The 15001-nt window shown below is 38.0% G+C and overlaps 1 protein-coding gene across 5 annotated transcripts in view; it reads left to right on the forward strand.

The window, feature by feature from the left end:
- The window catches only part of EYA1 (EYA transcriptional coactivator and phosphatase 1), an 85336-nt gene that overhangs the window by 22927 nt on the left and 47408 nt on the right, over positions 1 to 15001 (forward strand). For 4 of the 5 annotated variants that reach the window (XM_026056286.1, XM_026056283.1, XM_026056284.1 and 1 more), the window contains 2 exons: positions 5325 to 5407; positions 5830 to 6016. In XM_026056286.1, coding sequence (XP_025912071.1) covers positions 5325 to 5407; positions 5830 to 6016 — 270 coding nt within the window. The remainder of the gene's footprint in view (positions 1 to 5324; positions 5408 to 5829; positions 6017 to 15001) is intronic. The other variant, XM_026056287.1, reaches the window with a different exon arrangement.

The following is a 15001-nucleotide window of genomic DNA, read 5'->3' on the forward strand; positions in this document are numbered from 1 at the left end:
ATGGGCTTCTCTGTAGGAAAGAGCCAAAAATGCTTACCAGTGATTATGAGGAGCTCCTGGATAGACATTCCAGCTTTTAAGGAAGTGATAATTCATGGTCACTAGGAAATACAGATATTGAAAAATCATGCCTGTATTGTTTATAATTTCTATTGTCGCAGTGCCTTCATGCCACAATCAAGTATTGGGACCCTATTGTTCTAACTTATTTAGCCATATGAATATATAGTCCAACATAAGTTGGAGACTAAAGTAAAACACACAGACTGGGAGAGTCTAAAGTAACAATAAAGCTGATGCTGCTTAGATACAAAAAACAATTGGTTATCTAACAATTGTAAAGATGTTTTTTGTTCTTTTTTTTTTGTAAAATTCAGAACAGAGGGATGTTGCTAAAAAGGGATTTTAGGGAGGACAGTGAAGTGGTTTTGCAGATATCTATGGGAAACTCATTCAATGGAGGGAGGAAAGGGGAAGCAGCATGGGATAATGTGAGAGAGTGCTTGCTAGAAAATTTTAAGAGTAAGCAGCGAACTCTGGCATTAGCAGAGCAAAGCTTGGACTCAGTCAATGTACTACATAGAGACCTGTCATAAAGGATATTGCTTTGTTTTATGCAATACGCAAAATAAGAATCAGATGAGAATTGTCAAGGTCATAAAAAGGTGGCAGTTGTCAAGACATGGAACAGTAAGATCTTGGAAAGTGTTTCAGCTATACACTTTGAAAGACCAGGGTCTAAAAATATTATACAAAAGAAACATATTAAAGACTACCCAGTTCTGAAGCCTTAAAAGAGGAGGGACAACGGCAACACCAAATAATTGATTTCATGGTAGTACTGTYGACCGACGCTGAGAGAGGAGGTGGTTTGCGTCTGAGTTCAGCCTGCGCCCTGAGCTTAGGCTAAGAGCTGGCATCTGCAGAAGGTAGCAGATAGAGGAACTGAGAGTTTGGTTTGGGCAGAGGATCTGCAGGTCAGTGATGGGGGAGCCTGGGAGTCACAGCGATGTGTATGCCTGTTCTGTCGTGCTCGTGAATGCAGTGTTCTCTGAACAGTGTGGCGTGTGGATGGAGAAAAGACTGGTCTGCTACAGAAACCTTACAGAACATAAGAATGGAAATAAGGGGGGCATTTCAAATGAAATATTGGTAGAAGTAGAAGAAGATGAAGGAGAAAACCTGCTAACCAGGTCTTTCTTGTTGTTAAATGTTCTCAGTATATACGTATACTATACACTAGAATATATGCCTTTTTTAATGCTTTCATTAAGCTAACCTTTGTATTTCAAACAACTTTAAATTGACTTAATTCCTCCTTTTGATTGAGCAGATGTTAAAAGTAAACAGGAACATTTGTTTTCCTTTCACAGTTTTAATTTTGGAAGGCGAAACTATTCATAGGCTGAACTATTATTCAAGGATAGAATTCATTCTCCTCACAGAAAACAAGGGTAGTGCTGCTGCTGTTCGGTGGTTTGTGCAGAAACCTCCGGCAAGGGAAAGGAGCTTATTCTCCCCTTCACCTCTAGCAGTATATGGGCAGGGTGCAGATTCAGCCTTGTCATAGGGTCTGCAATAGCAATTCTTCATCTCCTGTGTGCGGCCGCTGAGCTGCTGAATGAAGATAATGGATCCCACAACCTACTTCATAAACAAGCATTACCCGACGGCGTGCTTGGGGCCCTGCTGGCATTCCTGCCTCTAGTAAACAGGATTTACTAGCAGCCTAACAGTTGGTGTGTTTGTGCTCCCTGATTTGGGGTTACCTCACGCTCCAAAGCCGTGGAATAATTCCGGTTCTTCTCCCTGGGTCGGATGTCTCCCTGAAACATAAAGGCTCTGTGCTGTCGCACGGGTGCAGCCAATTAAGCCCGATGCTTTTCCTGGTCCTGCTAAAATTACAGCTTGATTAGTCACTGTACAATGGCTGAGGGAGAGACGGCCAAATTTTGAAGATCGTGAGGAAAGTCGCTGTGTGTGACTCCTTACTAAGATTATTCTGGTAATTGGCTTTTGGTGTGTTATGAATGTTTCATCCCTTTAATGGCGGGGAGAGGGTAGGGAGAGGACCTACACCGTTCCCTTTCCCCTGACACATGCTTTAATGAGTATGTTCCTGAAGCTGTTTTTCATATAAGTTTCTTCATAGATGTTGAAAGACCACTTACATGACTAATGGCTGTGGGAATGGGCCATTGTTCCTATATTGGCATAGTTATAAGGAATGCTCCGTGAGGATAAGCGGAGGGGAGAGGGGGTAGGGGAAAAGCCAAGGCAAGAGCTCTATTTGCAGCTGTCTGCTCGAGTATCCTTGCTGCTGTGATAAAAGTGTAGTTATTGCCATGCATCCCGGTATCATACCACTGGAAGGGCCTTAAACCTGTGATGAGCTCCGGTATTGTTTTAGTTACGAAGACTGTTATGTTTCAGAATATACTAACCAATCGGTTTGGGAATTCATCCATAAAAAGTAAACGTTAAGGTATTTGGTTATTATTATACAGTATAAAAATATTGTGCTGGATGGCTAAGCAGTTACTAGGACAACAAAGGGGAGTTTGCCAAGGATTTATAAACACTGTAAGCGAACGGAAGAAACCTTGAGTTTAAATAGCCCATCTGGCCTCCTTAGGCTCTCCCAAGAGAGCTGCGCTAAACTTCTGCCACATATATTGTACCCTGATGATAGACATAGCCCATGGCAAAGCGACAGAGCTAGGAAAGCAAATGGGCTTCTGTGGAAAATACACAGGGGAAGAGTACATCCTGCAGAGTGCAGGAGCCCCAGCGGAGCGTCCCGCGCGCCGGAGGAGCTGCCTGCTAGTCCCAGCAGGTTCCAGCATTCCTCCTAGGCTGCCAGAGGTTCCCAGCTTTAATGTGGGTCCTTGCTCTTTGCAAAATAGACCTTTGACCTGCAATTTACAGCTTTTATCACATTTAAAAGCTACTTAGTTGGCCAACTTGTTGCAGTAAAACTTGCGCGTTTCATAAAGGTTCTTATTTTCGTGTGAGTTCAGCTAACACAGGAAGAGCAGCTCTATGCCATCCCACAGCTGATTATTTAAAAAAAAAAAAAGTAAAACTGAAGTATTTTTAAAACAACTTTAGGCCAGTAGTTCTGGGTGGCCCACAGAGCAGTTTCTGAGAAACCTGCTTCATGTTTGTTACGGTCTAGGAGACCCCTACCCCTCCTCCATAGGAGCCAGTACTGACCATAAGATGAAAGAGAGAGATCTGTGTGTTAGTATGTGTGTGTCTTTGTCTGAGAGGGAGAGATGCTGACCGGCATGTAATTACTTTTCTCATTTGCTCTTGCAAATTATTTGCCAAACTTCCAGTGGAAAGAGAATGTATTCATCCCCAAAAGTTCTTTTTTTTCCCTTTCCTTGCAACTATGAGAGGTCTTTTTTCTGTCTTTTTAGAATGGTTCATACCACACACCTATAAACATTATGTTTGAATGTATTACTGCATCACTCAGAAATAACTACAGAAATGAAAAGAGACACAGTAACTTACATTTTTCCAGCCAAAGCACTCTTAGAAATAAAATAGCATTTCAAAGTTTTGCAATTTAAAATATTTTTCAGCCGTATTCTGGCTCTGGGGTTTGTTATAATAAAAAATAACATCTGTTTTCCAATTTTAAATTAAATTTAAAACAACATGTTTTTCTCATTAGTACTATTTATCTGTACTATCTGCTAAACTTGGATGTCAACTCTTCTGCTGAAGTAATCTGATTTTAGTCCACAGGATTAGTAGCATCTATCAACAACCACAGAACTTTAGCACTAATAGCAAATAGAAGAGAAATGTTTACAGTCATTATCACACGTTAAGTTTAAGGCTCTTTTTTTTTTTTACTCCCACCGCTGTCAGACATGCTTCACATCTCTTACTCTGAGGCTTAAGCTGTGTATGTTTTTAGTAACTTTTGCAATCAAAGCATTTAAATATTTTTTCCTTCTGACTTCTTATAACTAGAATGCCTTTTTCTTTTTTTTTTTTATTTGAAAAAGTAAATGGCTCACAAATGCCCTTTAGGGGTTGTACTAAGCATGCAGCCCTGTACTCCTTGCAGTTTGGATTTGCAAGAACCATTGCTTTTCTAAATGTATAACCATTTTGTACGATTTGGTTGTTAATGGAGTTGCATTGGGCGTATCAGAGAATCAGTGAATCCATACACCCGGCTTTCTATTGATTTTTCGTCCCTGTCAGTCTCTTTGCCTCCTCTGCTCACCTCCAAGCTTTTCCTCCCCAGATCTCAGTATATCGCTGTCCTAAGGTAGGTCTCTGTGGAGAGGAGGCTGTAAACAAGCAGTGCGCTTTAATGGGAGTTTCTCGCTTCCTGGTTGTCTCCTGCTGCAGGAGTTCAATAGGTTGCCTCATTGCAGACTTTCTCGTGGTTTTATGTGGTTTCATCCTGTGCATCCATATGTCTCAGCTGGTAGCTGTGTTGCTCCTGGGTTATAACCAGCAAGGGCAAAACAGCTGAAAGGGGGTTGCTGCCCTTTTGTGGAGCGGTGTCTCAGATTAGATATTAAACAAGAGACCCATCTGTGTATTTTTGTCGGCCTGCGGGGGGGGGGGGGGGGGCTGTGAGGGGAGGAGGGAGGTGAAAACAGTAATTCAATTTTTGGTCTCGCTTTTAAGAGAGGTACTTTTTTTTTCCTTTGTGTCATGCCTGGTAGACTCTATCAGAAAAGAAGGAGGTTTGTGGCCCAAGGCTGTCTATGATCAATCAGTGACTCCTAATGGCTTCACAGTCGGATGGAGTTTTTAGAGCAGGGAATTATGGCTCTTCCCGTTCCTTTAAAGCACTGCAGTTCAGTGATAAGAGAGGTCCCAATTCTGAATGGTGGTAGGAGGAAGAGAGCCTGTGGGCTTCAGCAAAGGGACATGGCATCTCTCAGGACAAGGCTTACAGTTATGGCAAAACAAAAAATGCAAGTGAAAAAACCCTCATTGCTGCCACAATGTTGGGGATAATTCAGAGGGGCAGGAAGATAAGGAGGGCAGAATACCTGGAACCTGATAGGAAAATGTACAGTCAGATCTGAGGTGGCTCTGATCCCTGTCTAAATTTCAAGTTTCCTTGAAAGCAGTTCTTCTTTTTATTGAAATGATGAAACACAGGGTGTAGGAACAATGAATTATCACTTTTCCTATATTGACATGTTATACAGCTGATGACAACCAAATCAATTACCATATGGGAAATATTACAAATAGGCCATATAGTTATGATATAAAAACAGAAGTTATTTTCCAATACTGTGTTTTAGTAATTCATATAATTTTTCATTTCATTTCAGGCAGCAGTTTTACAACATCATCAGGATTATATGCAGGAAATAATTCACTCACAAATTCTACTGGATTTAATAGTTCACAGCAGGTAAATTTGTAAAGATGAGTTGAGGAAACTTTGGTAAATTTAGGCTTCTCATTTATTGGAAAAAAATGTACTTGTTAAATAGTTCTTTGTAAGAAATTAGCATAATTTCAAGCTAAATGAATGTTTAAAAATGTTTTTCTTCAGTTTGTCATCTTCCAATAAAAAAGTTAATTGTCTGTTTTATGTTCTTATTTATGCATCTTAAGTAATGTGTCTGATAACTTAGCATATCTTCTCATACAAATAGCTTATGTGTAATTTAGATTTAGTTTTACTGCTTTGCAGTTTTAGTCCTACAGCATACAGTCCAGAAAGCATACGTGCTGAAAGTCTAACATATGTTTGCAGTTATATTTTGGAATTTATACTAAAAAGTAGCAACACTTTGATAGACTATTCAATTGCGCTTTTTTGTCTTGTAGGAATATCCCTCTTATCCCAGTTTTGGCCAGGGCCAATATGCACAGTATTATAATAGTTCACCATATCCTTCACATTACATGACAAACAGCAACACCAGCCCAACGACACCCTCCACAAATGCAACATACCAGCTTCAAGAACCACCATCTGGCATCACCAGTCAAGCAGTTACAGATCCTGCAGCAGGTAATTAGGTGGATTTTACGGTTCCTGTGAGGCACGTTTTTGCAAGTTGAAAGGGGTTTCGATTGGATTTTTTTTGTTGTTTAGTCGTTGGGTTTTTTTATTATTATTGCTTAATCCTGAGTCTGTGGCATGTCTTTGCACAGATTCTAGTAGAACATAGACTAAAGAAAAACGGAGATCAGTAAAAGTTTAAGGCTTGTGCAAAATACAGGTTGTTTGTATTAATGTGCAAACGTTTTTGTTAAAATTTGCAGGATATGGGGAAGTCTTTACAACAAGCCAAAACCTGATGCTTTTAAGCCTTGTCTTTATTAAGATCAATTCCTCTGGCTTTTCCTAAGGCTGAACTCGACCATAGTCCGACTGTCCACTTGAAAGAGAGCTTTTGTATTTTTCACTTTCAAAGGACATAATAATGCTTGTAATGGGTGGTTGAGATTGCACAAGTGTTTCCATTTTAAGAAAAGATTTTCAGTGGCTTGTATTTTTTCCCAGTCGTTTTACCTTTCTTGCTGGAATTTGGCAGTCCTTTACTAGTTGAGATATTTTTTGAACATTTAGGCCAAACTGCTCCAGCTGTTTTTTGGAAACAAAGGGTGAAAAATATCTTTCCCATTATTAAAAAAATAAATAAATAAATAACAGTATGAGCATGTCAGCAGTTAGTAGATGGCAGAAACGTGAAATCTGTCAAAGAGAAAGTACTAGGGGCAGATGTGTTTCTCAGTAACGTAGTAAAAAGCAGTTATGATCTGGTAAGGTTATGAGAAGGTTTTGTTTTGGGGCTTTGTTGGTGGGGGTTGTTTTTATTTTTTCCTTTTTCTGAGTACTTTACAGGACCTGTTGTGCATGCGCAGCATGAGCTTTTAATATAATCTGCTAGCACTCTGTGTTTCTGCATGAAACCTGCATGTACCTAAAGAAAATGTACATAGTGTTGTGTCTTTTGATACATTTGGTGAAAGTAAATGGGGAAGGAAAGGCAGGCTCTGTGTTTGTGCATTTGTGCACGCGCATACAGTCACATATATATACATCAATGTATTTGAGAAGGAAAGCTTTTTAAATGTATGAACGTATATTGGAGTCTGCGTACTTATTCTGCTTTCATTTTGTTTTTAGTTTTTTGGATTTGTTTTCTTGTGTTTTTGTTTGCTTTTCTTTTTCATTTGGAAGCAATAAATTCCTCTTACTCCAAACAAACAAATGTGGTCAAGTTTTAGCTGTTATCAAGATGACTCAGATTGAATTATTATATCATATAGATCTTGATTTTTGCAAAATCTTCATTCATACATACTATATATATATATTTAAAAAAACTATTCAATACTGTCTAAAAGTAACAGTAAAATTATGTATGGGGAGAGGAGGAATATTTTTCCCAAGCTCAAACTTAATAGCTGAGTCAAAGAGTGTCTTCATATTTAAATAGCTTTCTCTGTGGAAAACGGAAGAATGTGTGTTTGTGTGGAAAAACCTGCACTGGGCTTTTCTATCAGTTCCCTTTTAAGAGGTCTGTCTTTTCTCTCTCAAATCTGCTAAATTCTTGTTTGGTCCAAAAACTTGAATAAGTTGGAGGACATTCTCACAGATAGGTCCTGGACCAAAACCCTCTTCTAGTTTGTGTTCTCTCTTGTGTATTGAGATCTACAGATGTGTTGGTGCCTTACCACTGCTCCACTTACACATACCCCTTCCTTTTTCACGTGCACATCTAGTCTTACATTACTGGGACTGGCATCCCTGTCCTTGAGATACTTATGTTACTGATATAATAATTCTGGAGAAGTTCCTTCTAATCATTTCCAAGAACAAGTGGCTTAATGTGGCTATGGATTATCGTGGTCTATCAGAGAGGGGCACATTTGGGAGAGTACCTCTTGTGGATCACTCTCCATTAGCAGAAGCAAGGTAGGAGTGAAGCTGTGTTTCTGTTCCACTTAATTGATGTGGAAATGGTTGCAGAAGGTCCATGGTTAGGCCCAGGTTTCCCCATTTGTTTTTACGCACCTAAATGAGGCACCTAAGTTAAGAACATACCCGTTTAGACTCCTCAGAGGAAAGAGATGAGCAGCTCTGGAGCAATATTTAGAGTTCAGTTTAACTATGATCTTAATCCAGAGATGCCAAAGTCTCTCCACTGGTATGAAAGGGGCTTAAGCTGATTGACCCACCAGTGTTATGTTCCTAGGTTAAAGTTAGGTGGGAAGAATATAGCACCTTTCTGTGCCTCACAAACCTTGAACCCTGGAAGAAGGGAACCCCAAACCAGTCAGTAAATCCAGAGTTGTGCCCGGTATTTTCCCTTGGATAAAGTAATTTTTTTAATTTCTTCTTGCTCAGTAGAGCTTTGTTTTTTGTATATATATACGTGTGTGTGTGTGTGTGTATACATACACAATGTTTTTAAAACAACTCATTTGTGACTACAAATGTGATGGGCCTTTTAGAAAGCAAGGGAAATGTTGAAGATCTTCCAAACCCAGATCTTTCTTTCCAGATCTTCAAAGAGTTAAAGTTTTGGCATCCACAAGCATATACAGGCATTGCTTACTTTTGTATATGGGTAACTTCAGGACTGACAACTGGCTTTGTCACGTGGATAAAGCTAGTAATGAATTAATAACTTGTAATCTGAAGTGAGGCTTTGTTGGGTTGGATGTGTTAGTATTCCTTTGGGTGCTACTGTATTGAATATAGAATATAAGGGAGAGCTAAAAGCAAGGACTGAGTCAAAGAAAAGGAGGAACAGCAAAGAGGAAGGCAATTCTGGTGGCATGGGGACAAGCAAAAGGCACATTAGAATGAAATTCACAGTTCAAAAACACAGAACAAATGAGCAAATTAACCAAATTTTAACAGTGATTAAATTTATTACAGTTATTCAGATTTCTGTGGAATATCTTAGCATATCTGGTCAAGTTAGAATGACGATTCCCTTCTTTGCTCTGCAATTTGAACTCTTTGTATGAGGGATGGCAGAGAGCAGTGCGGAGCTATCATGTTGGACTGTTACACCCCTTCATTAGGATGGACTGCAGCTGCTGAATTGCAGCTGTTCTTACTAGATGTTAATATCCCTAGACATCTTTTGTATTTCAAAAAAAGAAAAACTATGTGGTTCTGAACTATGCCAGGACAAGCACAGAACAGCCTTCAGACTTTACAGAGGCACCAGAGTCATTTCACAGACATTGGTGGTTCTATGAGTTTGGCTAGGAAGTGAAACAGAGCAGTCTGTTAAGGAACGTGTGAAAAGAAAGAAAGTAATTATGTGCTCTTGTGATATTTTAGTAGAGTTTTGCAGACTCAGAAGTCTCAGATAATTTTCTTTATGTTAAATTCCTTGTCCAAATATAAAGTAAGCCTTTTATGGTTTTGCACAGTCCCTAGTTAAATAAGCAATTTTTTCCCATGCAAGGGATGTCCAGGTTTTCCAGGACATCCAGCAGTACTTGCAGAAAAGCTTGCAGAAGAACCTGAGATTTTGCATGCTCAGTAGTTCTTCTTTCTCTTCCCCTTGAGGGTCTGAAAAAAGGCATTTCGTGTACCTCAGTTAAAGCATGCCTGTTTCAGTGTGGTTTGGAGAGAAGTTTCTGCACTGAGAATGGCTTTGCCCTTGAAGATTTCATGACAAAGCCTTCTGATTATGCAAAGGTTGGTCCCTTTCTACAAAAATCAGCTATGCAATTTAATGTTATTTTCTTTAATGTTATTTTCTACAGAAAGCTGTCATTTTGCTAGTGGAAATAGAAGCAATCGTAAAATTATTAAATAGAATAATAAAACAGTATGACATCTTTGTACTCTCCTTCAGATTTCACAGAAAATTTTATTATCAAAAGTAAGAATTTAAAAATTTTTTTTTTTGCTTGTAAAATTCTAACTTCTGGTTTGCAATAAAAAACGTTTTTCTTCAAATAACAGTATAATATTATTTTCCTTCTGGGATGAGCTTTCAGTGCATGCATGAGCAGATCATCCCAGGTATGAGCAGCGAGCTGTTGGTTTCCACAGAAGCCTGAAGATTCTGAGGCATCGTTTGAGCTGTAGTATGCAAGACATGTCATAATAACTAAACAACAAAAAATGAAAATTGGCTAGTGGCAATATTTCACTCTCCCAATGCTAAAACAGGAGGACAGTTAATGAAAATAGGTTCAGAGCAAGCAAAAGGCAGTGTTTCTTCAGGCTGCATATGGTTCAGCTGTGCAGCTCCTTGCTGCAGATGTTCTGGAGTCTAAAAGTTTAGGCAGATTTGAGTATTGCATAGACAAACTCATAGTTTAGACGTACACAAATACCAACTTTGATTCAAGAGGTTCTTGATACAAAAAAATCACTGGAGATGCTGGATGAATTAGCACTATATGTGTTCATCCTGTTTGCGTTCTCTTACCTAGCTGCTTGCTGTTGGCCACTGCTGAAATTTATCCTGGACTAGATGGAATTTTTCCCTAATGCATTATGCTGGACCCTATGTTCTAAAATAATTTGAGGAACATCCATAATAGTATTTCTAAGAGTTAATGAAGAAAATGAGTATTTTTTCTAAAGCTGTAATAATTTTCTCTTGCAATATGTCATCTCCATCATCACAGTTGGTAATAACAATTTTTTGATTTGTGCAAATTTTGGAGATATAATCAACAAATCCAAATTTATCCTTTTATTTTGTATGAAGCTGTATTTATGTTTTATTAAATTGGATATCTTGCAAGAGAGTTGCATTGTTATTGAGTTTTGATCTCTCTGTTTTCTCAGTTTCTATAATAAGTATGTTTAAAACATTACTGGAAGTTGTTTTTCATATTACTTGCATACTTTACAATGCAGATTAAAAACCCCACAAGAACTGTTCTACCCAATAAAAATTGTTCTCAGTCATGGGTCACCATTTTGCTCTTATAAGCTAAACTACCTTTTCCTCAAACAGTGTATCACATTTAGTATTGCAGAATGGAAAGCTACTTTTATACTTTCTTCATGTCATATTTCATAACAGTATATCAGAAATAGTAAAGTGAAACAGAGCAGAGAGACTATATAGACAATTTTTCACTAATACCTGTACAGGAACATATGTTAGTTCGCAGTTGTATGCTGTATTTACAATAATTATTAGTGTTCTTAGATTTACTATTTTTCATAAATATAAATAAATACAAACGATAAGTAAATAAAAAGTATATAGTATAGAAAGGAGGCACAATGATGGGCATAAATTACAGGACTGGTTTTGCTTTTTGGATATTGGATGTTTTCCTGTTTTTTTTACATTGAAGGCAATGAGTGTACAATTTGTAATTCTTTTGAATTTTATTTAATAATATATAACCTGACTCACTGTTGCAAGAACATGAAACACTTTTCAATACTTTTTTTAATAGATAATTTTCTAATGTAGATAGATAGAATGTTCATCATTGTTTTCAGTATGATTAAAAGAATAATTTCAAAATGTCCAAATCCGTAAATAGTGAGTTGCAGAGAAAGGCCTACAATGGAGAGAAGTATTATCTGTCTGTTATGGGATTGCTTAATCCTTATTTTCTTCTTCAATATTGAAAGCTGGAGAAAAAAATTCTGGACCACTGCAGGGTCTGTTAGTATAGCTGTTATTATATATTGCTAATATGTACTGTTACACTTTTATATATACTATATACAGTTAATATGTTATTTTGTCATTGTTTTGAATATATTATCTTAAATCAAAAGTCACCCAAGCCTTGAAATAAATAGAAGTTTTTGCCAATACTCTAGTAGTCCTCAATAGACAAATATCAGATTAATTTTTTCAAAAAGAGATTTAACTTTTTTTTTTTTCAAAATGACACTAAAGACATCCTCTCTGATCCTGTCAACAGGTATTATTGCATTTCTTTCTTACTTACTCTTACTACTAATGTAGTAATAATATATTTTTTTTATAGAGAAGTAAAAAAATTGCCAGATACTTTTATGATTCTGCTGCATTTTTTAATTCTGATACAGTTTTATATACAAAAAATAGTATAGGAAGAAGTTTTTAAGGTGCTAATAAGATTCTGTGTTTAGGTTTATTTACACAAAAGTAAGAAAATAATAGCATGAGACTGGTATATTAGAATTGCTTATTTTTTTATTATTTTGGTGTACAGAAGTTGAAATAACACTGGACTAAGCATTTAAGATATTTATTCAAATTTAACTAAAAATTTAGTGGAAAACCATGAATTAGGGCATAATCTAAATGGAAAATATTTGTACATACCTATTTGCAGAGATATTTGACTAAGCTATACCAGGACCATCTCATCAATGTGATTTACATTGTGAGATGAGATATGATTACTTTGATAGCATGCATCTACTATTTTTTACATATTGTTTTAATATAGTAGGAAAAAAGTCTAATGCTGTTGACAAAAGCATTGCAAATTTCAAGACCCTCACTCTACCCTCATGCTAACCAGAGTTACCAAGAAAGATGAGCTACACTTTATTTTTCGATTTCTGGGACAACTAGATTTCCCCAAAATTGATCATTTCATATTATTTTTGTAGAGTACATTGAAGTCAATAGTAAGAAAATACAACAATTACTTAGTTCCTAGTACTTAATTAAAAATGAAAATAGATACTCTTCTCACAGAAATAGGAAGGGAGAATTTCTATAACAAACAAAGGAATTACAAAATATGATGTTACAAATGGTATCTTTGTAGTTCTATTGTCTATTCACAAGTAATAAAAGTATTCTAATTTATGAGATGATGGAAAATTGTCCTATGTGACACAATACTGTACTGTGGAAGCTGTGTGCAGTGATGTATAATGTGCAAGTATTTGCCTATGACATTTTATGGCAAATTGCAACAATAGTGTGCTTTGCAGCATAGGGGAAAATCATGCTACAGTATGGTTCATATCTTTTGTGTAAAACAGAATGAAAACATTTTATTTTTCACAGATAAGTATAGTTTTTGTCTGGTTTGGGAAAGGAGATATACATTAATACAATCTGGGTTAAAAGTTTTTCTTATTAACTGGAGAGGTCAAGATAGAGTTGATTAGATTTGATCAAGATACAAGAAGAGTATGTGAAGCTGAAACAAGCTTTAACAATTGGTGTTAGAAAGCCTAAAGCAGAGTGTGGAGAGGTACCACAGTAGAGAGATCTAAAATTATATGTATCCATTAACAGATGCAGAAGAATAATTGTTGCTACAATATTAATATAGTTTTGTGAAGACACAGGTAACACCCGACCCCTATCCTGACTGCCATGGTGTGGCCATAAGCAGGTGCTGAGGGAGCAGTGAGGACAGGCTGAGCTTATATAAGACTTGCCTGAAGCACTTTTCCAGCTTCCACGTAGTTTCTTCTCAGGAGATTTCCTAAGCTGATGATGTTTGTCTGTTTAGGGTGTGCCTACATTAGCATTTTAATTTGGACCAGGAGTCTGTCCCGCTCCCTGTGCTTTGGCTCAGTGGAGCATCCCAGAGCACGCTGGCTGGTTGCCTTTCAGGAGGACCTGACCTGGATGATGTCCTCCTGGAGAACACCTAATCCCTCCAGCCACTAGCGAGGGTGCTGAGCCCACCAGACTAGACCTAGGCTGAAAGGATCTCCCAGGAACACACTGCGTGCGGCCTGGTGGTTTTTGGCACTACCTGTTTGGTCCTACAGACCAGTCACAGTACCTGCTACTGCAGGCACAGCCACCCTGAACGCATCCCTTCCGAGGATGTCTCCATGCTCTTCTTGAACCTGTGTCATCTACTGTGAACTCAGCATTCTTTGGCAGGAAACCCCTTCTTTTGCTTGACCTGGCTTCTGCTAGCTTCATTTGATGATGTGGTACTTTTTGTACTGGAAAAGACAGCAAAGAGCTGATCCTGTCCACCTTTTCCACTCATGGTTTTGTAGGATTTTCTCCTGTGCTTCCCTGTTTTTTTGACACTCAAGAACAGAATAAAAGTAAATTCAATACTTTAGAAACATAATACCTTCCCTTAGCTAATATTACACTATGTCTGATACTATGAAGTCAGCTGAGGTAGAACAGTTTAACTTCCTTGTTTAACAGGCCTTGTGCATATAGAACAGGTATACCACTGACATATGTTGTGGCTATATAGCATGACCTCAGCAAGGCTTTTGTTGTCCTAACAATTACAGCTTTTCACTTAACAATCTTTTAAACGAACTGCGATAAAGTGGTCTAGAAGAATGATGCAAAGCTGTTTAGGAAGCCGTGTTCAGAGAGTAGCCAGTAACAGCTCATCGGTAAAGTAGAAGGACAGCTACAGTGACATTCCTCAGCATCTGTCTTAGGCCTGGTACCAGACCACATTTTCATTAATCATTTAGATGACGGAACAGAATGTGTTTGCCTATTAAGTATGTAGAGGACACCATGCTGAGAGGGGCTGCAAGTTCTCTGGGGACAGAATGAGAACTCAAAAAATGGAGATGTGATCTGAACAGGAGCAGGTGTGAGGTATACATTTAGGCAGGAATGATGAACTGCACAAATGTGGGATGGGGAATGTTGGCAGCTCCTTCCAGACTCTACCTTTCCCTGCTGACCACTCTCAGTACTCCAAATACTAGTGGCACACCAAGTGCCCTCACCCGCTGTTGTTTTTCTTGCTCCAGAATTTGTCAGGGACAAGATTCGGGCTTGTCCAAGCTCAGAGCTCAAGTGGATACTCGATTCTTTAATTGGGTTTCCTTATGAGGACCCGATAGCAACTGGCTTGACTGTCAAGCAGCCTTAATCCAAAGAATATATGCTATGGTTTCTCTTTACATACATAGAATAAGTTTCTTATACACTATATCACGTTTTCACCCATTGGTTACTGCCATCTGTAACTGACTGATTGCTGTAGCTCTCTCCAAAGTATGCTCAGAAGCTCCAACTATTAGCAGTGTTGTGTGTCCAGTTCATATGTAATATTTGGCCATATCCTTGTTTCCTCAGAAAATGTG

The sequence above is a fragment of the Apteryx rowi genome, unplaced genomic scaffold (genome assembly GCF_003343035.1).
Source record: "Apteryx rowi isolate R43461 unplaced genomic scaffold, aptRow1 scaffold_130, whole genome shotgun sequence".
Classification (NCBI taxonomy): Eukaryota; Metazoa; Chordata; class Aves; order Apterygiformes; family Apterygidae; genus Apteryx; species Apteryx rowi.